Genomic DNA, 15299 nt, shown 5'->3' on the forward strand with positions numbered 1-15299 from the left:
GTAAACGATGTTCATTTTAAAGTAGTGGATCTATGAAAATAAGGCGTGTTGGTTTAACAGGGCACTGGTTATACCAGGTGTTTAACCATTGACATTAAAGATGCCCATGAAATCAACAGGGGCTCACAAAAATATCACAGGGTATGACTTTATCCAAACATTGAAAGACTGTCCTTTGAGGATGATTAGATTCTAACATGTTGGAATAAAATAAAATACCTACCGCGAATTCTACTGTTGGTTAGTGGTCAGAATTCGTGGTCGGTGGTTTTTTTTTTTTTTGTTTTTTTTTTGTTTTTTTTTTTTTTTTTACTTTTTCTCGATATGATAAATTTCCAGTTACCGAAGAAAAAAGAGCAACATTTTTGTAACATTTACTCGATTCATTGTATTATCGGTCCTTCAGTTTCGGAAATGAAAATGGTCAGATTTCTTCTAAAGAGTTACTGTGCTTTTTCTGTTGCGGAATTCAAAATACTTTTGTATGTTTCTTTGAATTTAGTACTACACCTTTTATCGCCTTTCAGTTGCCAAAATCAAGGACGAGATGTGGGAACAGCTGGAGAGCGTGTCAGACTTCGGTTTGTCAGCAGACGATTCTGACGTTCTCTCCAGACGACAAAGTGCTAGGTCTGTATGCTTGGTTTGAACCTCCCGTGATTATACGCTTACAATATACATGTTCGAAGAGTACAATTCCATATGTGTGGGGGGACATACTGATTTTGACCACGGATTTCTTCATTTATCTGATAATATGCAGGACGAGCATCTAGTGTGTCCAGGGGTCGGTGTTTGCCCCTTCCTAATTTTGTATTCCGTATAGGAATCATGAGATTAGTCACTGTTCGATATCTTCATTTTCATATACGACGCAATTCTTAATTATTGCAAAGTGTTCCATTGCAGAATTCGAGGTTTCTCACAACAAAATACTCAGCTGTAGTTGTTTTATGTGTATAACACAGGATGATGATATGTCATTCAGTCGACTGAAAGCTATTAAAATGGTTTCTAAACCTTGCTAGAAGGATAGAGCTGTGCAGTTCAGGCACCTCTCCAAACCTTTCAGTGAAAGGTGAAGATAACGAATAGTGATCAATCTCACAACTCCCACAAGCAATACAAAATAGATAGTTGGGCAAATACGAACTCCCGGACACACCAGAGGTGTGATCAGGTGCCTAGGAGGAGCCCTATATCCAGAGGTGGATGAATCAGAACGGCATAGTTTCATACTGTGAAGTATGTAAAACTGTGTGGTCAGTGTGAAACTTATGGATGAAACTGATATCATAAAAGTCCTTTTGAATGCTGTTTCTATTAGTTTCGATTTTTCACACCTTTATTAGTACCAACAAAAAATACTGATACATCGACCATGATTTGTTTCAGAAAAGCGTCAATTAGAAGAAATTCTCGATTTTCAATTCCTGTGGATGTGAAGCGGAGACTCTCCCAGTTACATGCCATATCAGAAGCAAGTTTTTCTAGTTTTGGCTCAATGAGTAAGGAAGGGTCGCAGCGACGCCTTTCCAGATCGACGTCTGATAGGCGCTTGTCCACTCAGACTAAGATTAATGTTTTGGAGAAACTCCAGAGGTCGCTTTCTCAAGGTCGGATTTTGCCTTACGACAATGCAGAGGAATCGGAACCAGTGACAGGAAAACTGATCGAAGAAGAAAAGTCCGAGGAGGGAACGGTAACTATAGAAAGTGTTTACTGAACAACTCTTACTCGATTTCAACTAAAGTTTCTTGAACCTAATTAAAATCAGTGTATATATTACAAACTGAAAATTTCATTAAATGGCGGGTGCAAAGGCTAAATGTTGTTATACGCTATATGAAATTTATTTAATACAATGTACAGATGCAGATATGTGCTACTACATATGCACAGAACCATAAAGTTAAGGACAATGACTTCAATTGTCTGGTGATGACCTGGCGTAGATACCAAATTATGCTTTTGACATTTTCTTGACCATTAAGACTTTCACTACAAAGAATTATATCTCATAAGGACGACATTTGACCTTTTGAAATTCTAAAAATCAAGTCGCTCTTTTTGATGATATCTATTCATTCTGAAATCATGCAGAATGTTGGAAAACATAGCACTGTTTATTTTTTATGCATACGTAGTCAATACCTGACTCTAACTATAGACCCTGTCACCCATTGCCTGTGCCAATTAAACTAACGTAGGGTCTCACAATAGTAACAGTATCATAGTAACAATGTGTATTATGTTCTATGAGGCGCTCAGTACTTGAAGATGGTAATGAAATGCTTCCTATATGCTAAGCATGCGCCCTACATCAAAAATAAAAGCTTAAAAGGCAAATTATGGTTAATAGTCATATGCATAGTCATTAACACTTTTCTTCTCGTTTCCTTTTTGTAGGTGAAGTTTTCAGTGATAATCACCTACATTAAAGCCATGGGAGTGGTAGGCACGTTCCTCTCCATGTTATTTGTGTTCCTGTTTCAAGGATTGAACGCCTTCGGTAATTTCTGGCTGACGTTCTGGACAGAGGATGATGTCATCAAAAACCAATCACTCGTCATGACTCAAGAATACACAAACCGAAAGTACTACTACCTCATCATCTACACTGTATTGGGCGTTCTTCAGGGTACATTTCAAAACTTGATCATTGATTCCCTTCTGAAAACTAATAAACCTGTTAACGCTAAGCAAGCCTTTTCTCAGAGCCTGATTCCTTTTAAAAGAAACGTACTTTTTGGTACCTGATGTCATGTGGTGAGATGTGTTCCTTGGAACACGTTTAGCCAAACTTTACGTTCATTACTCTGACATAAAACAATAACAGCTTATTTTCTTTATTTCAGGGGTATTTCTGTTTTTATTTGCATATCTGGGCCTAACCAGACTAATTAAAGCCTCCGGAACCATGCATTCCTCCATGTTATTTTGTATTTTACGCTCTCCCATGTCGTTTTTTGACACGACCCCTGTCGGTAGGATTATGAACCGTTTTTCCAGTGATATCGACATTCTGGATGACCGCGTTCCTAGAACGTTCAGGCTGTGGGCGGTCATGCTGTCAACGTTGTTTGCTATTCTGGTTGTGATCTCTGTCAATACACCCACATTTTTGATAGCAATTGTTCCCGTGGGCATTCTTTATGTATTAATTCTGGTAAGTTCAACACAGATATATTTCAACTACTTTTTCTTCATATTTTCATCGTAGAAAATAGAGAAAATAAGACATTCCATCAACATTTGAAATATAAGTTGAGCTTTTGACTGTACCATGGGTATATGACAGGTAAGCGACCATTAGTCACATATTTATAGACCTTCAAACATACATACACTTTTCGTTATTTTTGTTGCTCAAAAATCCTCCTAAGACACACTTAGATATTTTACTTTTGAACAATGAAAGCGAGTCTCTTATTTATTATAACACAAAATTGTCACTCCAGATATGAATTCTTCTGACACACCAGCTTTCGTTTTGCAGAGGTTCTACCTTCCAACAGCTAGGCAACTAAAGCGGATAGAGGGCGTTACCCGCTCACCCGTGTATAACCATTTCAGCGAGTCTATCACCGGGGCTAGCTGTATTCGGGCGTACAGAGCCGTGGACAGATTTATTACCGAGTCCCAAGTCCGAGTGGATACAAATTCAACCTTTTACCACGCAGCAAACACGGCGTCCTGGTACGATACCACAGATATGTCAATGTTACTTTCCTTTGACTAGTAGTAACCGAAATCATATCGTTTGACTTCAAATTGCGTTCATATACTTAATGCATACTATTTGCACTTTAATAAAACAGCTTTTTGAAAAATATTCCATATAATCTAAAAATAATGGTAGTGTAGTGAAAATGAAACGAATGTGAAATGAAAACTTATCTGCAGATATTCTCAATATAAATTTTATTATAGATTTAATTATTCATCAGAGTAAAATTGTTTTGTCTTTATGTTTTGTATTCTGCAGGTGGATCGCCATTCGTCTAGAATTCCTAGCGAACCTTCTTGTCTTAATTGCTGCCATATTTTCCGTTTTCTCTGATACGCTAACAGGGGCTGGGATAGGTCTCTCTCTGACTTATTCCTTACAGGTAAAAAAAAAATGAATATATTTAATATCAAATAAAAACGAATCGTTCAGTTTCTGGGGGAAGTTACATGTAAAGAGATGTCTGACGTGTTTGATACCGATTGTTAAGCCGTTCTTGGCACACTGATAACTCCGTTAACCTGATCAGGATATAGGGTTCACAGCGGGTGTGACCGGTCAACAGGGGATGCTTACTCCCCCTAGGCACCTGATCCCACCTCTGGTGTGTTCAGGGGTCCGTGCTTGCCCAACTATCTATTTTGTATTGTTTATAGGAGCTGTGAGATTGATCACTGTTCGTTATCTTCACCTTGCATGCAATAAAAGAAATGTGAATTTGCATGATGCAATTTCAAACGGAAAATCTAATTTCGTAACAGAAAGTATTGTGATGCAAATTAACCACAAACTAAATATGTTAGACATATACTTGCAGGATATGTGTAAATGCACATCGATGTTAACCTTGAATTTGTTATGTTAATTTAACATCATTCCTTATTTATAAGTGGTTTGTGACATACTAAATAGAATATACAATGTCATTCACATCCAAAACTACAAGCAAAGTCATCGAAGTCAATATAACAGGAATGAAATTAGTTTAGTACTTTCCGCCACAAAATCGATTAATGATCAAATTAATATTTGAGTCACTTGATCTTGGTCATCCGTGGAAATGAGGTATTGGATAGTGTAGTTTTCAATGTCTGTACCTACACAACTCATTGTTATCTTACAGGTTGTAATAGCGCTAAATCTGGTTGTCCAGTCCGTCAGTGAGATGGAGATGAATATCGTGTCTGCAGAAAGGGCGGATGAATACACTAAACTTTCACCGGAGGTAAATTGAAATGTAGAAAACTTTACAAGAGCAGTTTATAAACATTCGCCCATTTAAACTATTTCTTTTTGGGTCTGGATACAATATTCTGGAACATATTCTTGATAAAAGTCGAATCATTTTCAATGAAACCAAAATCAGTGCAAGACACTGAAATGTGAAATCAGACTGCCCGCATGGTTGTACATGATTCTGTGTTAGATAGGTTCACTGTTAGAGGGGTTCACTGTTAGAGCGGTTCACTGCTAGAGGGGTTCAACAATACCATACACCGATAAAAGATTATCGCTGTTTGTTTTGTAGTTTGCGTTTATCAGAAAAACACATCAATCAATTCGGAAAAAAATATGTTTTAGATATTCATTTAAAATGAAATCTGCCGAAAGCATCAGGATTTACATTTGCTGTTTGCTAATTTTTGGTCTGAAAGACTGCGTTAATTCAGATAAGAAAACGAAATTTCCTAGACAATACCTATAAATATTTTTTTCATATTTTCTTCGTAATTTCATATTTGAAAATTCATTCAAGAAAATATGCATGTAAGAGCATTCAAGCATTATTTTGCAAAAATTAAAAATTTGCACCGCGAGTGTAAATTTACATCGTTCTGAGTGAATGGTAATATGAAATAGTTTGGATAGTTAAGATTTCTTTGAAACTTATGAACTAACGTAAGGTACATAAGACCATTCGATAAACCTTCTGTTATATAACTCGCTACTGACACCATAACGTAAGGAAAACAGTTTTATGTTTTTATTGATGAAATGTAGCTATGTATAACCTCTATTTACGTACATGCACTTCCAGGCGGAGTGGATTGAGCCCAGTAATCGTCCACCTTCAGACTGGCCAGACACTGGTCAGCTGACCTTTAAGTCCTACACCACACGTTACCGTCCAGGGTTAGACCTAGTCCTGAGGGGACTGGACTGTGTCATATCAGGGGGTGAAAAGGTTGTTTAACATACATTTCTAGAATTTACAATAAACAAGTTCATATTAATTAATTGTGAACTCCAATTATTTCTTACACATGAATTTCGTATTACATGTCGATCAAGTATTTACTTCTCATTTTAGATTGGAATTGTGGGTAGAACAGGTGCGGGAAAGTCATCCGTGACACTAGGTCTGTTCCGCATCGTTGAACCTGTGGGAGGAGACATTGAGATCGACAACGTGTCTGTATCTTCTATAGGGCTTCATGATCTCAGATCTAAAATAACCATACTACCTCAAGTGAGTAATATCCCTTTTTATATGATCAATGATGAATATAAAATATTTGTCGCATATCTCGTCATATGATTCATAAATAATGAGTACCTTTTGATAAGGAAGACAATAATAAAAAGGTGTAGACAAAATGGTGGTGGTGGTGGTGGGGTAAGTATAAGCAAAATGTAGCAAACACAGGGGAGGGGATGAAATAGAAGTATACCGTGATAAGATTGATATTCACATGATTAGAATTATATATCTGTTTATTCTTTACTAAGTTCACAGTTCTATCATTATAGTCAGTATAAACAAAATCCCCGTCCCGTGTCACTGCTATGTCCCGTGATATCTTCCCTGACTTGGTTTGTATTGATGTCAGTAGTTTACCCCGGAGGCTGAGGGGCTTCATGATTTCATTATACATGCATGTCCAAACTTCTTCACTGAGACAGCCAACACCGGCCAGTCTGTTATACTCAGTGTCTATGGTGGCGGTGCGGCGCGGTTCATCAAGCAGTGGTTTGACTGGAGGAGATGATATAGCTTCTGGTGACTTCATTGTGTCCCTGTTTTCTGTGTTAATGGATAATGACGACTGAAAATCAAACATTTCATTGAACTGATCTTTGTTTATTTTCTGAGGAGTAAAATTTGGTAATGTAACTCGGACGTTGGGCGGTAGTGTTATGATGATTGTAAAGACCGGATATGGAGGTATAGGATATGATTGTTTCGGTGAATATTCAGGTTTGCCTCACTATTTATGTCAAATATGCAATGTATGCAAAACTGACTACTTATAAATTGCATCATTGTTATACCCGACATAAAGAAATATCATGAAATATTTTGTTTGTGGGAGTTTTACCACCAGCTTTAACGAAAGGTAAACAAGACGCTGGAGAGAATGAATTGAGTACATCCCTAGCAATGATTATGTGCATTTCTGTAGGTAACATATAGACTTAACCATATATCAAATACTGGTAATCTATTTCTGTTTAAATTCCAGGATCCTGTAATATTTTCGGGATCTCTTCGTTCAAACTTGGATCCGCTTCAGATATTTACGGATCAGGATCTGTGGACGGCAATAGAGAGGGCTCACATGAAGGACTTCGTCACCAGTTGTGTGGGTCAGCTTAACTACGAGTGTGGGGAGGGTGGCCAGAACTTCAGGTGAGATCCAATTCAACTGCAGATCAATTTTATCACCGAATTTTGATGTATCAGACATGAATTAATTGTCGAAATAGAATTCCTTTTGTGTATCAAACCTATTTAAAGAGAGGTTTTGAAACACCAAAATCTCTATTGATATATTTTTGTTCAGTGTTGGTCAGAGACAGCTCGTATGTCTGGCCAGAACACTGCTTTACAAGACGAAGATTCTGATCCTTGACGAAGCCACGGCAGCTGTTGATGTGGAGACTGACGATTTGATCCAGAGGACCATTAAGACTGAGTTCAGTGACTGCACGGTGTTGTCTATAGCTCACAGACTGAATACTGTCATGGATTACGACAGGTAGGGATTGCGACAGGTAATTATTACGTCAGTTAAAGACTCTGTCTGGGAAAGTGTAGTGCAGATAATGATTACGTCAGTTAAAGAGTACGTCAGGAAAAGCACATAGCAGATAATGATTACATGAATTAAAAAGTAAGTCAGGGAAAGATCAAATCAGATATTGTCCACGTGCTTTAAAGAGTACGTCAGGGAAAGCACATAACAGGTAGTGATTGCGCCTGGTAACAGAAAGGAAATATTTCAAAAAATGAATAGAGATAATAAAATATTTGTCATTAATGATGAAGATTCCTACATTATTAAATGTCTAAGTTTTGTTCTTTGTAAATTCTGACTATTGTTATACATGTAGGATCTTCAGTTTCATACTTTTCATAAACGATGTTCTCACCTAATTTGATTTTTTTTTTTTACAGAATAATGGTCATGGACAAAGGACTAATAGTGGAGTTTGATTCTCCCGACAAACTGTTGGAGAACAAGTCGGGAGTATTCTATTCCATGGCGAAGGACGCCAATCTCGTCAGCTAGGAATTCATCATTTAGAAATTTATACATAGATATTGTTTGTTCGTTCATTATACAAATCTTCACAGTGTTATACGGACTTAGTGACAATAAATACTCACGTACGGTTTACAGTAGTTGTGTTTTTTTTAAATTGCTTGTCGTTGTAAATTTGACTGTCACTCAAACCAAATATATGCGGTTCTATCTTATTTTATTTTGTGTGGTTTGATGTCATGTTACCACATACGGGCGGATCTAAGGAGGTACTTGGGCGTACGCCCCTCCCCTATGAAAGGTGAAGATAACGAACAGTGATCAATCTCATAAATCCCACAAGCAATACAAAATAGATAGTTGGACAAAGACGGACCCCTGGACACACCAGAAGTGGGATCAGGTGCCTAGGAGGAGTAAGCATTCCCTGTCGACCGGTCACACCCGCCGTGATCCCTATATCTTGATGAGGTAAACGGAGTTATCCGTAGTCAAAATCCGTGTGCCAAGAACGACCAAACAATCGGTATGAAACGTGTTGGACAGCATTTGACCCAATGATAGGTTGTATGGACGAACTAGATCGTTATAACGACCATAAAATTTGCGAAATGCTGACTTCAATCGAGACTGTTGAAACCCCTGTACCATCAACTTCCTTGTCAGTAGCTTGTCTCGATTTAAAAACTTGACAATACGCAGAACAAGCTCTTGCGTATCGAATCAGTTGAGATATATAAACACCATATGCAGGTGATATGGAATATTGCTACATAAATATGGGAAGTTGACGATGGAGAAGCTGAAATCATCCCGTTTGTCATACAGTTGAGTTGTCAGTTTGCTGTTAATGTCTACTTTCAATAAAATATCTAAGTATGAAGCAGAAGTGGACGACTCTGTGGTGTCTTTTATTTCGAACTCACATGGTTATATTGAATCGACATATGAATGAAAGTTGTCATTGTTAATAGACAACACGTCGTCGATATATCTAAATGTCGAATTGAAGGCCACAGCGAGATATTTCTTCTTGCGTATAAGTTTTTGAATAAATTCTGCTTCATATGAATATAGAAACAGGTCAGGTAACAAAGGAGCACAATTCGTGTCCATTGGAATTGCAACTGACTGTTGGAAGACCTGATCACCAAAGACCACGAAGATATTGTCAATGAGGAACTCTAGCATATTTTCATTTCAACTTCAGAGTACTTATGCGTGGAATCAGAGTGGTGTTTAACAAAGTAAGTTTTTAGATGACTGATCACTAGATACGAATGTTTCCTTTTTCCATTTTTGTTGAAGAAGCAACTGTCTATAATGTCAAAATGTCTAGTCTTTAATATATCGTGAGCAATGGGCGTGTATAGTGTTTGCTATTTGCAATTTCATTTCGCATCACCGACAACTATACTAGGGAAACTTTTATCTGGAGTTTTAGGAATTCTTTCTAATCTGATAAGTAAACATTTCTCAATGTTGTACTTTAAGAAAGATAGTGTTGTGTCAATATTATTTTTTAAAAGTCGAGGCAAGCTTCCTGCAAAATTTCAAACTGCACATGTAGCTCTTTCCCCGATAATTTCATTAAGACACCCCCCCCCCCCTCCTCCAGTTTCTTTTTTGTTCTAACTTTTATATAAGACCATTTCTATTAGATGGGTTGTTGAAAAAAATCTTTACTGTTTTGCAACAGCAAATAATAGTTTCTCCTTGTAGGAGCGAACACTTTCACAATTCTCTTTTCAAGAACTACCAGTATGCAATTTGTGCATCTTGTGAAATTAATTTGCAAGCATTTCTTTGTAGTTTAAAATCACGTCACGTTAGTTCATAATATTATCTTTGAACATGACTTTAGCCTTAATGTTTTCTAATCATGATCAATGGGACCAATATGGCTTTCCGTCAAGTTTACAGTTGTAAATGAAAAGGTGAAGATAATGTATTGTAAATGTATTTAACTAATTGTTTTCTTAATGTCATTCAAAAACATTTTCTTATCGACGAGGTTAACGATCAGTGAACGAATTGAGAATAAATACATTGCTGTTATGTCCACTAAGTTTATGTCAACTCCACGCGAGTCAACATTAGCTTCATAAAATTCGTCGTGTTTTCAAACCTCGGAGACACTGAATTTTCATTGTAGAAAACATTGCTTTAAAATACGAAAAAGGACAGATAACCTTGACTTTCGATCTTGACTTCAAATTCAAAGTAGAAGAAGACACATCATTGCACTGTACAAGTTTGTATAAAGTAACTTCGAAGTAATAGAAGACAACATTTCTATCGTGAAAAAAACTGACATAATTTAGGTACTACATAATCCAAAACCTTACAGTCACTCGTAACTCGTGGTTTACCACGAGAGGTTTGGGCACAAAAACTATTGCGCAGACCATCTTCACCAGAACGATTATGTATTAGTTTCAGATGATGCAGGCCAAGTCCGGAGCCTGCAACATTCTCTGCCATGTTCATTTCATAACACCATTACCAACCAGAATATTCAATGATGGCATTGTATTCATGTAACACTTTGGTGCCTATTGTGGCCCCAAAATACCCCCCCCCCCCCTTGGGGGCATGATTTTTACAAATTTGAATGTGCACTATGTCAGGAAGCTTTCATGTAAATGTAAACTTCTTTGGCCCAGTGGTTTTTGAGAAGATGATTTTTAAATGACCGCATTCTATTTTTATTATCTCCCCTTCGAAGGGGGCATGACCCTTCATTTCAACAAACTTGAAAGCCTTTCCACAAGGATGATTTGTGCTAAGTTTGGTTGATATTGGCCCAGTGGTTCTGGAGAAGATGAAAATGTGAAAAGTTTATGCCGACGACGTCAGACAACGGACAAATTTTGATCAGAAAAGCTCACTTGAGCCTTCCGCTCAGGTAATCGAAAATCATTTTACAGGGAAAAAATAGTGAATAGTGAACCTGATCGATAGGTGGAACCCTCAGATGCCTCGGATGCATTCATTTGCATTGCTCTTTCTTGTTTTACGATAAGACGTCTGCGTTTTGTCCCTGGCAATTTCATCTTCTCCCTTCATTTCACCCTGTATTCATCCACTTTGTTGGAGAACTTCATGTTGAAGTGACCAGGGGAAAGCCCATTTTTACTGAAAACCTGAAATCATTAAAATAAAGATATAGATTTCCATAATAGTTTTTTTCCCAATTAGTCATTAGACAATGTCACATTCATAATACAGCTTTAAAAATATTTTTAAAAGACAATCCTTGTGTATTTACATTGCATATACATGCATTAATAAAATTACTTTTGAATAATAAAATGTATTAAAATAAAAAACACCACAAAGCTAGTAATAATTTGAAAAGAGTAAGCAAACTCAAATGAAATGAACTTACAACTCAAAACCCAAAACAGAAACATCATTGTAACTAAAACTTCAATGCTAAAGTAGACCTCTGAGAGATATTTCCTTCCAATATTTATGCTGGCTGCTGTTGCATGGATGCGGAAATCTAGGCTTTCACTCTCCCCATAATGTAAATGTTTAGGGGCCATCAACATCGCTGCACGATTTGCATACTCGCATGCTTGACTGGAGCCAAGGTCAACATACATGGCAGACTTAGCAATAATTGGTTCAAAAAGTAAATCAAGTTTTTCACGTAGTAAAGGGTCACTAAGTGGTGCTTTGTATGGCAAACGTCTGTGTGCATATTTCTGTGTGTTTCCTACTCGCTTGTAACCACAGAAGCGAGCATGACAATGGTTGTGATCTCCAAACTGGTAAAGTATAAGTGCCTGTAAGTTCTCACGCATCCCATCTACATCATCTTGGTTTTTGCTGAATACATACTTTATGCACTTATGGAGATGCTGAATTACCATATTACTGATTTTAACATCCTTCCTATTGCGAAGATCATAGAGAAGTTTGACTATGTTTTTTATGCAATGATTCCTGTCAATTTTTTTCTTAACAGTCACTCCAAGACTCTTATGTATACGAGCCACAAGAGTATTATGACCATCACCCTCTATTACATCTACAGGCGTACCTTCTTGGATCATATCCTTGATGGCTTTCAGGTCTGCTTCACTCTCCATGGCCCTGGCAGATCCTCTATGATTCTACACACAACGATGTTCCCGAACTTTTACTCCTGGTCTATTTCTCTTCCACCATTTGCATACTCCACAAGATCGGTGTGTTAGAACTGCCTTCAAAACCTTATTTTCTTTGCTCATCATGAATGTATGCCCTGGGAGAAAAACCACATTTATTTACAAATCGATATTATTTTGGGATTGAATTAAATTAGTGGTGGTACATGTTTTTAGAAATTCTGCATAACTTGACATTAGCTTGAAGTAATGTCATAATCATTTCACAAGATACACAGACAACCAACCCGTAGACTAACATTCATTATTTTTTAATAATTAAAAAATCTAAACTTTCTCAAATATATACCTGTTAAACTGTCAAACCCCCTTTTCTGCCACCCATGGTCGATGCAAACTGCCATGCCTTTACGGGACTTAGGAGGAAAAGAGAGTTTCCTGACTGCTGGATGCGGTTTCTTTGATCTGTGGGCATCAAAAGAAGTGACATCTTTATTGGGATCCAGAATCACTTCATAAGTAGCCTGCTCAAGTTTGGATCCTTTAGAGCTAAAACATTATGTTATAAAAATATTATATAATCAATCACCCCTCATCATGTCAACATGGAAAAATGAGAACCCTGGATAAAAAAAAAAAAACAACCTAAAGTGATATATATCCTGCATTTGTAACATGAATTTACATTTCTACACTCTGTGTGTCATTGTTGAGATCTACTGTGAACATAGGATTGTGCACTGAATTCAAAATTCAAAAGATAATTCAAATGATCGACATATTAGAAATTGAAAATTGGTCTATCACAATAATTCATTATAATTCTGCGTCTAATAAAACTCCTACCTCTGTAACATTACATGTATAAAGACATTCAAACTATCTCGGTGATATATTGTTTACAAAAGAGATCCAGACATCATGCAAATTGTGCACAAAAATGATGATGTAGTGTCTGCATGTTAAGCAAAGGGGCAGTTGGAAGTTTAGATGTAACATTGGAATTTAATATTCACTCGACATAATCTGTTATCATTGCTTTTACAATGTTATTTCCAATCCATTCGTTCATTATCAAATTTCAGCTGTCATTGATAATAATGGCTGTCAATATAATGCATGTGCAATTTTAAAAAAGTAGTAATGAAAATAATCTTTACCTGTTTCCATCACCCGGAGAATCAAAAGAGGTGCATGTACTTTGGTCTGCCAGTCTAGACACATCTCTGTGCAGAATTAAAATTAAAATGTTACAATATTTATAATACTAATACACATGGTGTTAATCATTTTACATGTACTAAAATACACTTATCATAAACATCAGAATATTTATATAATAAATTTACCCATGAAATTCATCTGAAATAACAGCAACCCCTAAGTCGCTAAACTCCTCCTTGAAATCTTCTTCTTTCTGTGAAATAGCTCTAAAACAACGAAGTTTAAAGATTTACATGATCAATATTTATAAACATTTTTATATCAAATTGAATGAACATAATTTTTTTTTAAAGAAAAAATAGCAATGAAATTTTTATTACATCATTTCTTTCTCATAGGCCATGGCACTTTCTTTCTTCATGTTTTCTTCCGCATATTTCTCGATGAACTGGCCCGCTCTTCTCTCCATTGTTTTCAAACTTCTGTTGTTTATGAAGGGAAGGTTAGGGGTGGTTAGCAGGTTGTTCATCCGCTGGGGTCCACCAACACTGTCTATCATTGCTTCAATATAACATGGTACTGTGTGGTGATTAATTTTTTTTTATGTTTCATTTTTGTATTTTTAACACATTTATACATACAAACATACAAACTGTAATCTACACTCGCTCATTCACACTTGCAATTACTCTGTGCACCTTCTGTATCAACAATAACAATGTATTGTATCTATAATATATACATACACACACATAAATATATATACACACATAAACATACATCTGTACACATTCAAAGATAAAGGTAATTATTTTATTTTTCATATAAATGTATTGTAATTTTTTTTTTACAAACTACTTGTCCATTATATCATGATACAATGTCCATTTACCAAGCATTTTGGATTTGCTATGAAATACATTTTGAAAATATTGTTCAAAATTTCTATTGTATTTCAATAAATCAATTGCATCTGACAATTTGGGTTTTGAGATCTGGAGTAATATATGTGCTTCTTTGCTAACAAAAAAAAAATAATTCTTGCTAAACTTTATGACAATGTAATGCTACATGTATTTCATAAGATATAATTTATTTATAGATAAATTATATTTTTAAAAAAACCGACAACATACCTGCCTTTAGTATTGATGCACAAACTTGGCATCCCCTTGTCGTTTTGTTTCTCACTTCTGTGGGTCTTCCCATACGTTATCCTGTTTAGCCGGAGACAGAGTGTACACTGGATATAGAGATATCCACCTAGTCCCAGTTTCATTTCGCCCTTAACTGTATATTTAGTTAAATAAAGAGGCCCGCATTTACAATGTTGACAACTTGAAAGTGCGTCTATAATTGACGACCACTCAACGATTCGTCGACCATTCTTCCACCCTGTAGAACTGAATTTCTTACTGTTTATCAACGTTTTCATCCCGGGAAAACACACCTAACAACATTCCCCTTCACAATAATGTCCTGACACATAAGTATGATCCAGAGTAAGTTCATTAACATTTACTGACCGTACCGTACCGTTTTTTTTTTTAAATCGACCTTTCTTGTTTCGTTTCACGGCGGCCGCCATTTTTGAAAACTGTTTATATTAACGACGGTCGCGTCATACAAGTCATACAAAGATATTTTAATTTAAACGATTACAAATTTTATTAAAGCACAAAATCAAACATTTATTTGATAGTTTTGACTATCCAAAATATTAGATTTGTTCATAATGTTGATTTTAAAGATTTATGCTCGTTTCCGAATATTGCCGAGGTCATTCCGGAAAATACCGAG

General features: G+C 36.3%; 2 protein-coding genes across 3 annotated transcripts in view; one reads left to right on the top strand and one right to left on the bottom strand.

Annotated features, from left to right (window-relative positions):
- The window catches only part of LOC125662603 (multidrug resistance-associated protein 1-like), a 24749-nt gene extending 16399 nt beyond the window's left edge, over positions 1-8350 (top strand). Inside the window, exons 19-30 of the mRNA XM_048894858.2 lie at positions 528-630; positions 1396-1702; positions 2410-2641; positions 2859-3169; positions 3500-3699; positions 3989-4112; positions 4854-4955; positions 5769-5915; positions 6042-6200; positions 7195-7361; positions 7516-7710; positions 8130-8350. Of these exons, the coding sequence (XP_048750815.2) occupies positions 528-630; positions 1396-1702; positions 2410-2641; positions 2859-3169; positions 3500-3699; positions 3989-4112; positions 4854-4955; positions 5769-5915; positions 6042-6200; positions 7195-7361; positions 7516-7710; positions 8130-8244 (2162 nt within the window). The 3' untranslated portion in view covers positions 8245-8350. The remainder of the gene's footprint in view (positions 1-527; positions 631-1395; positions 1703-2409; positions 2642-2858; positions 3170-3499; positions 3700-3988; positions 4113-4853; positions 4956-5768; positions 5916-6041; positions 6201-7194; positions 7362-7515; positions 7711-8129) is intronic.
- LOC125662614 (uncharacterized) lies at positions 6137-15236 on the bottom strand. 2 transcript variants are annotated; one of them, XR_008797722.1, is made up of 8 exons: positions 14636-15231; positions 13880-14060; positions 13685-13765; positions 13496-13561; positions 12685-12884; positions 12269-12472; positions 11171-11363; positions 6137-6755 (listed from the first exon to the last, which is right to left on the bottom strand). XR_008797722.1 is itself a non-coding variant. In XM_056146555.1 (6 exons), the coding sequence occupies exons 1-6, from the start codon at positions 14706-14708 to the stop codon at positions 12342-12344; spliced, it is 732 nt and encodes a 243-aa protein (XP_056002530.1). In that variant the 5' UTR covers positions 14709-15236; the 3' UTR covers positions 12320-12341. The 2 variants fall into 2 exon arrangements, 1 of the variants encoding a protein (XP_056002530.1); XM_056146555.1 differs by lacking the exons at positions 6137-6755; positions 11171-11363 and having other exon boundaries at positions 12320-12472; positions 14636-15236.
- Positions 15237-15299: the final 63 nt, after the last annotated feature.

The sequence above is a fragment of the Ostrea edulis genome, chromosome 8, assembly GCF_947568905.1.
Source record: "Ostrea edulis chromosome 8, xbOstEdul1.1, whole genome shotgun sequence".
In the NCBI taxonomy this organism is placed as follows: domain Eukaryota; kingdom Metazoa; phylum Mollusca; class Bivalvia; order Ostreida; family Ostreidae; genus Ostrea; species Ostrea edulis.

Excerpts from the sequence above, each read along its gene's own strand:
- LOC125662614 (XM_056146555.1), bottom strand. The coding sequence starts at position 14,708 with ATGGGAAGACCCACAGAAGTGAGAAACAAAACGACAAGGGGATGCCAA. Across the intron at positions 13,766-13,879 it reads GCCTATGAGAAAGAAATGAT|AGCTATTTCACAGAAAGAAG; the intron begins GTAATAAAAATT and ends TCGTTGTTTTAG. Across the intron at positions 12,473-12,684 it reads GGGGTTTGACAGTTTAACAG|GGCATACATTCATGATGAGC; the intron begins GTATATATTTGA and ends TTTTTCTCCCAG.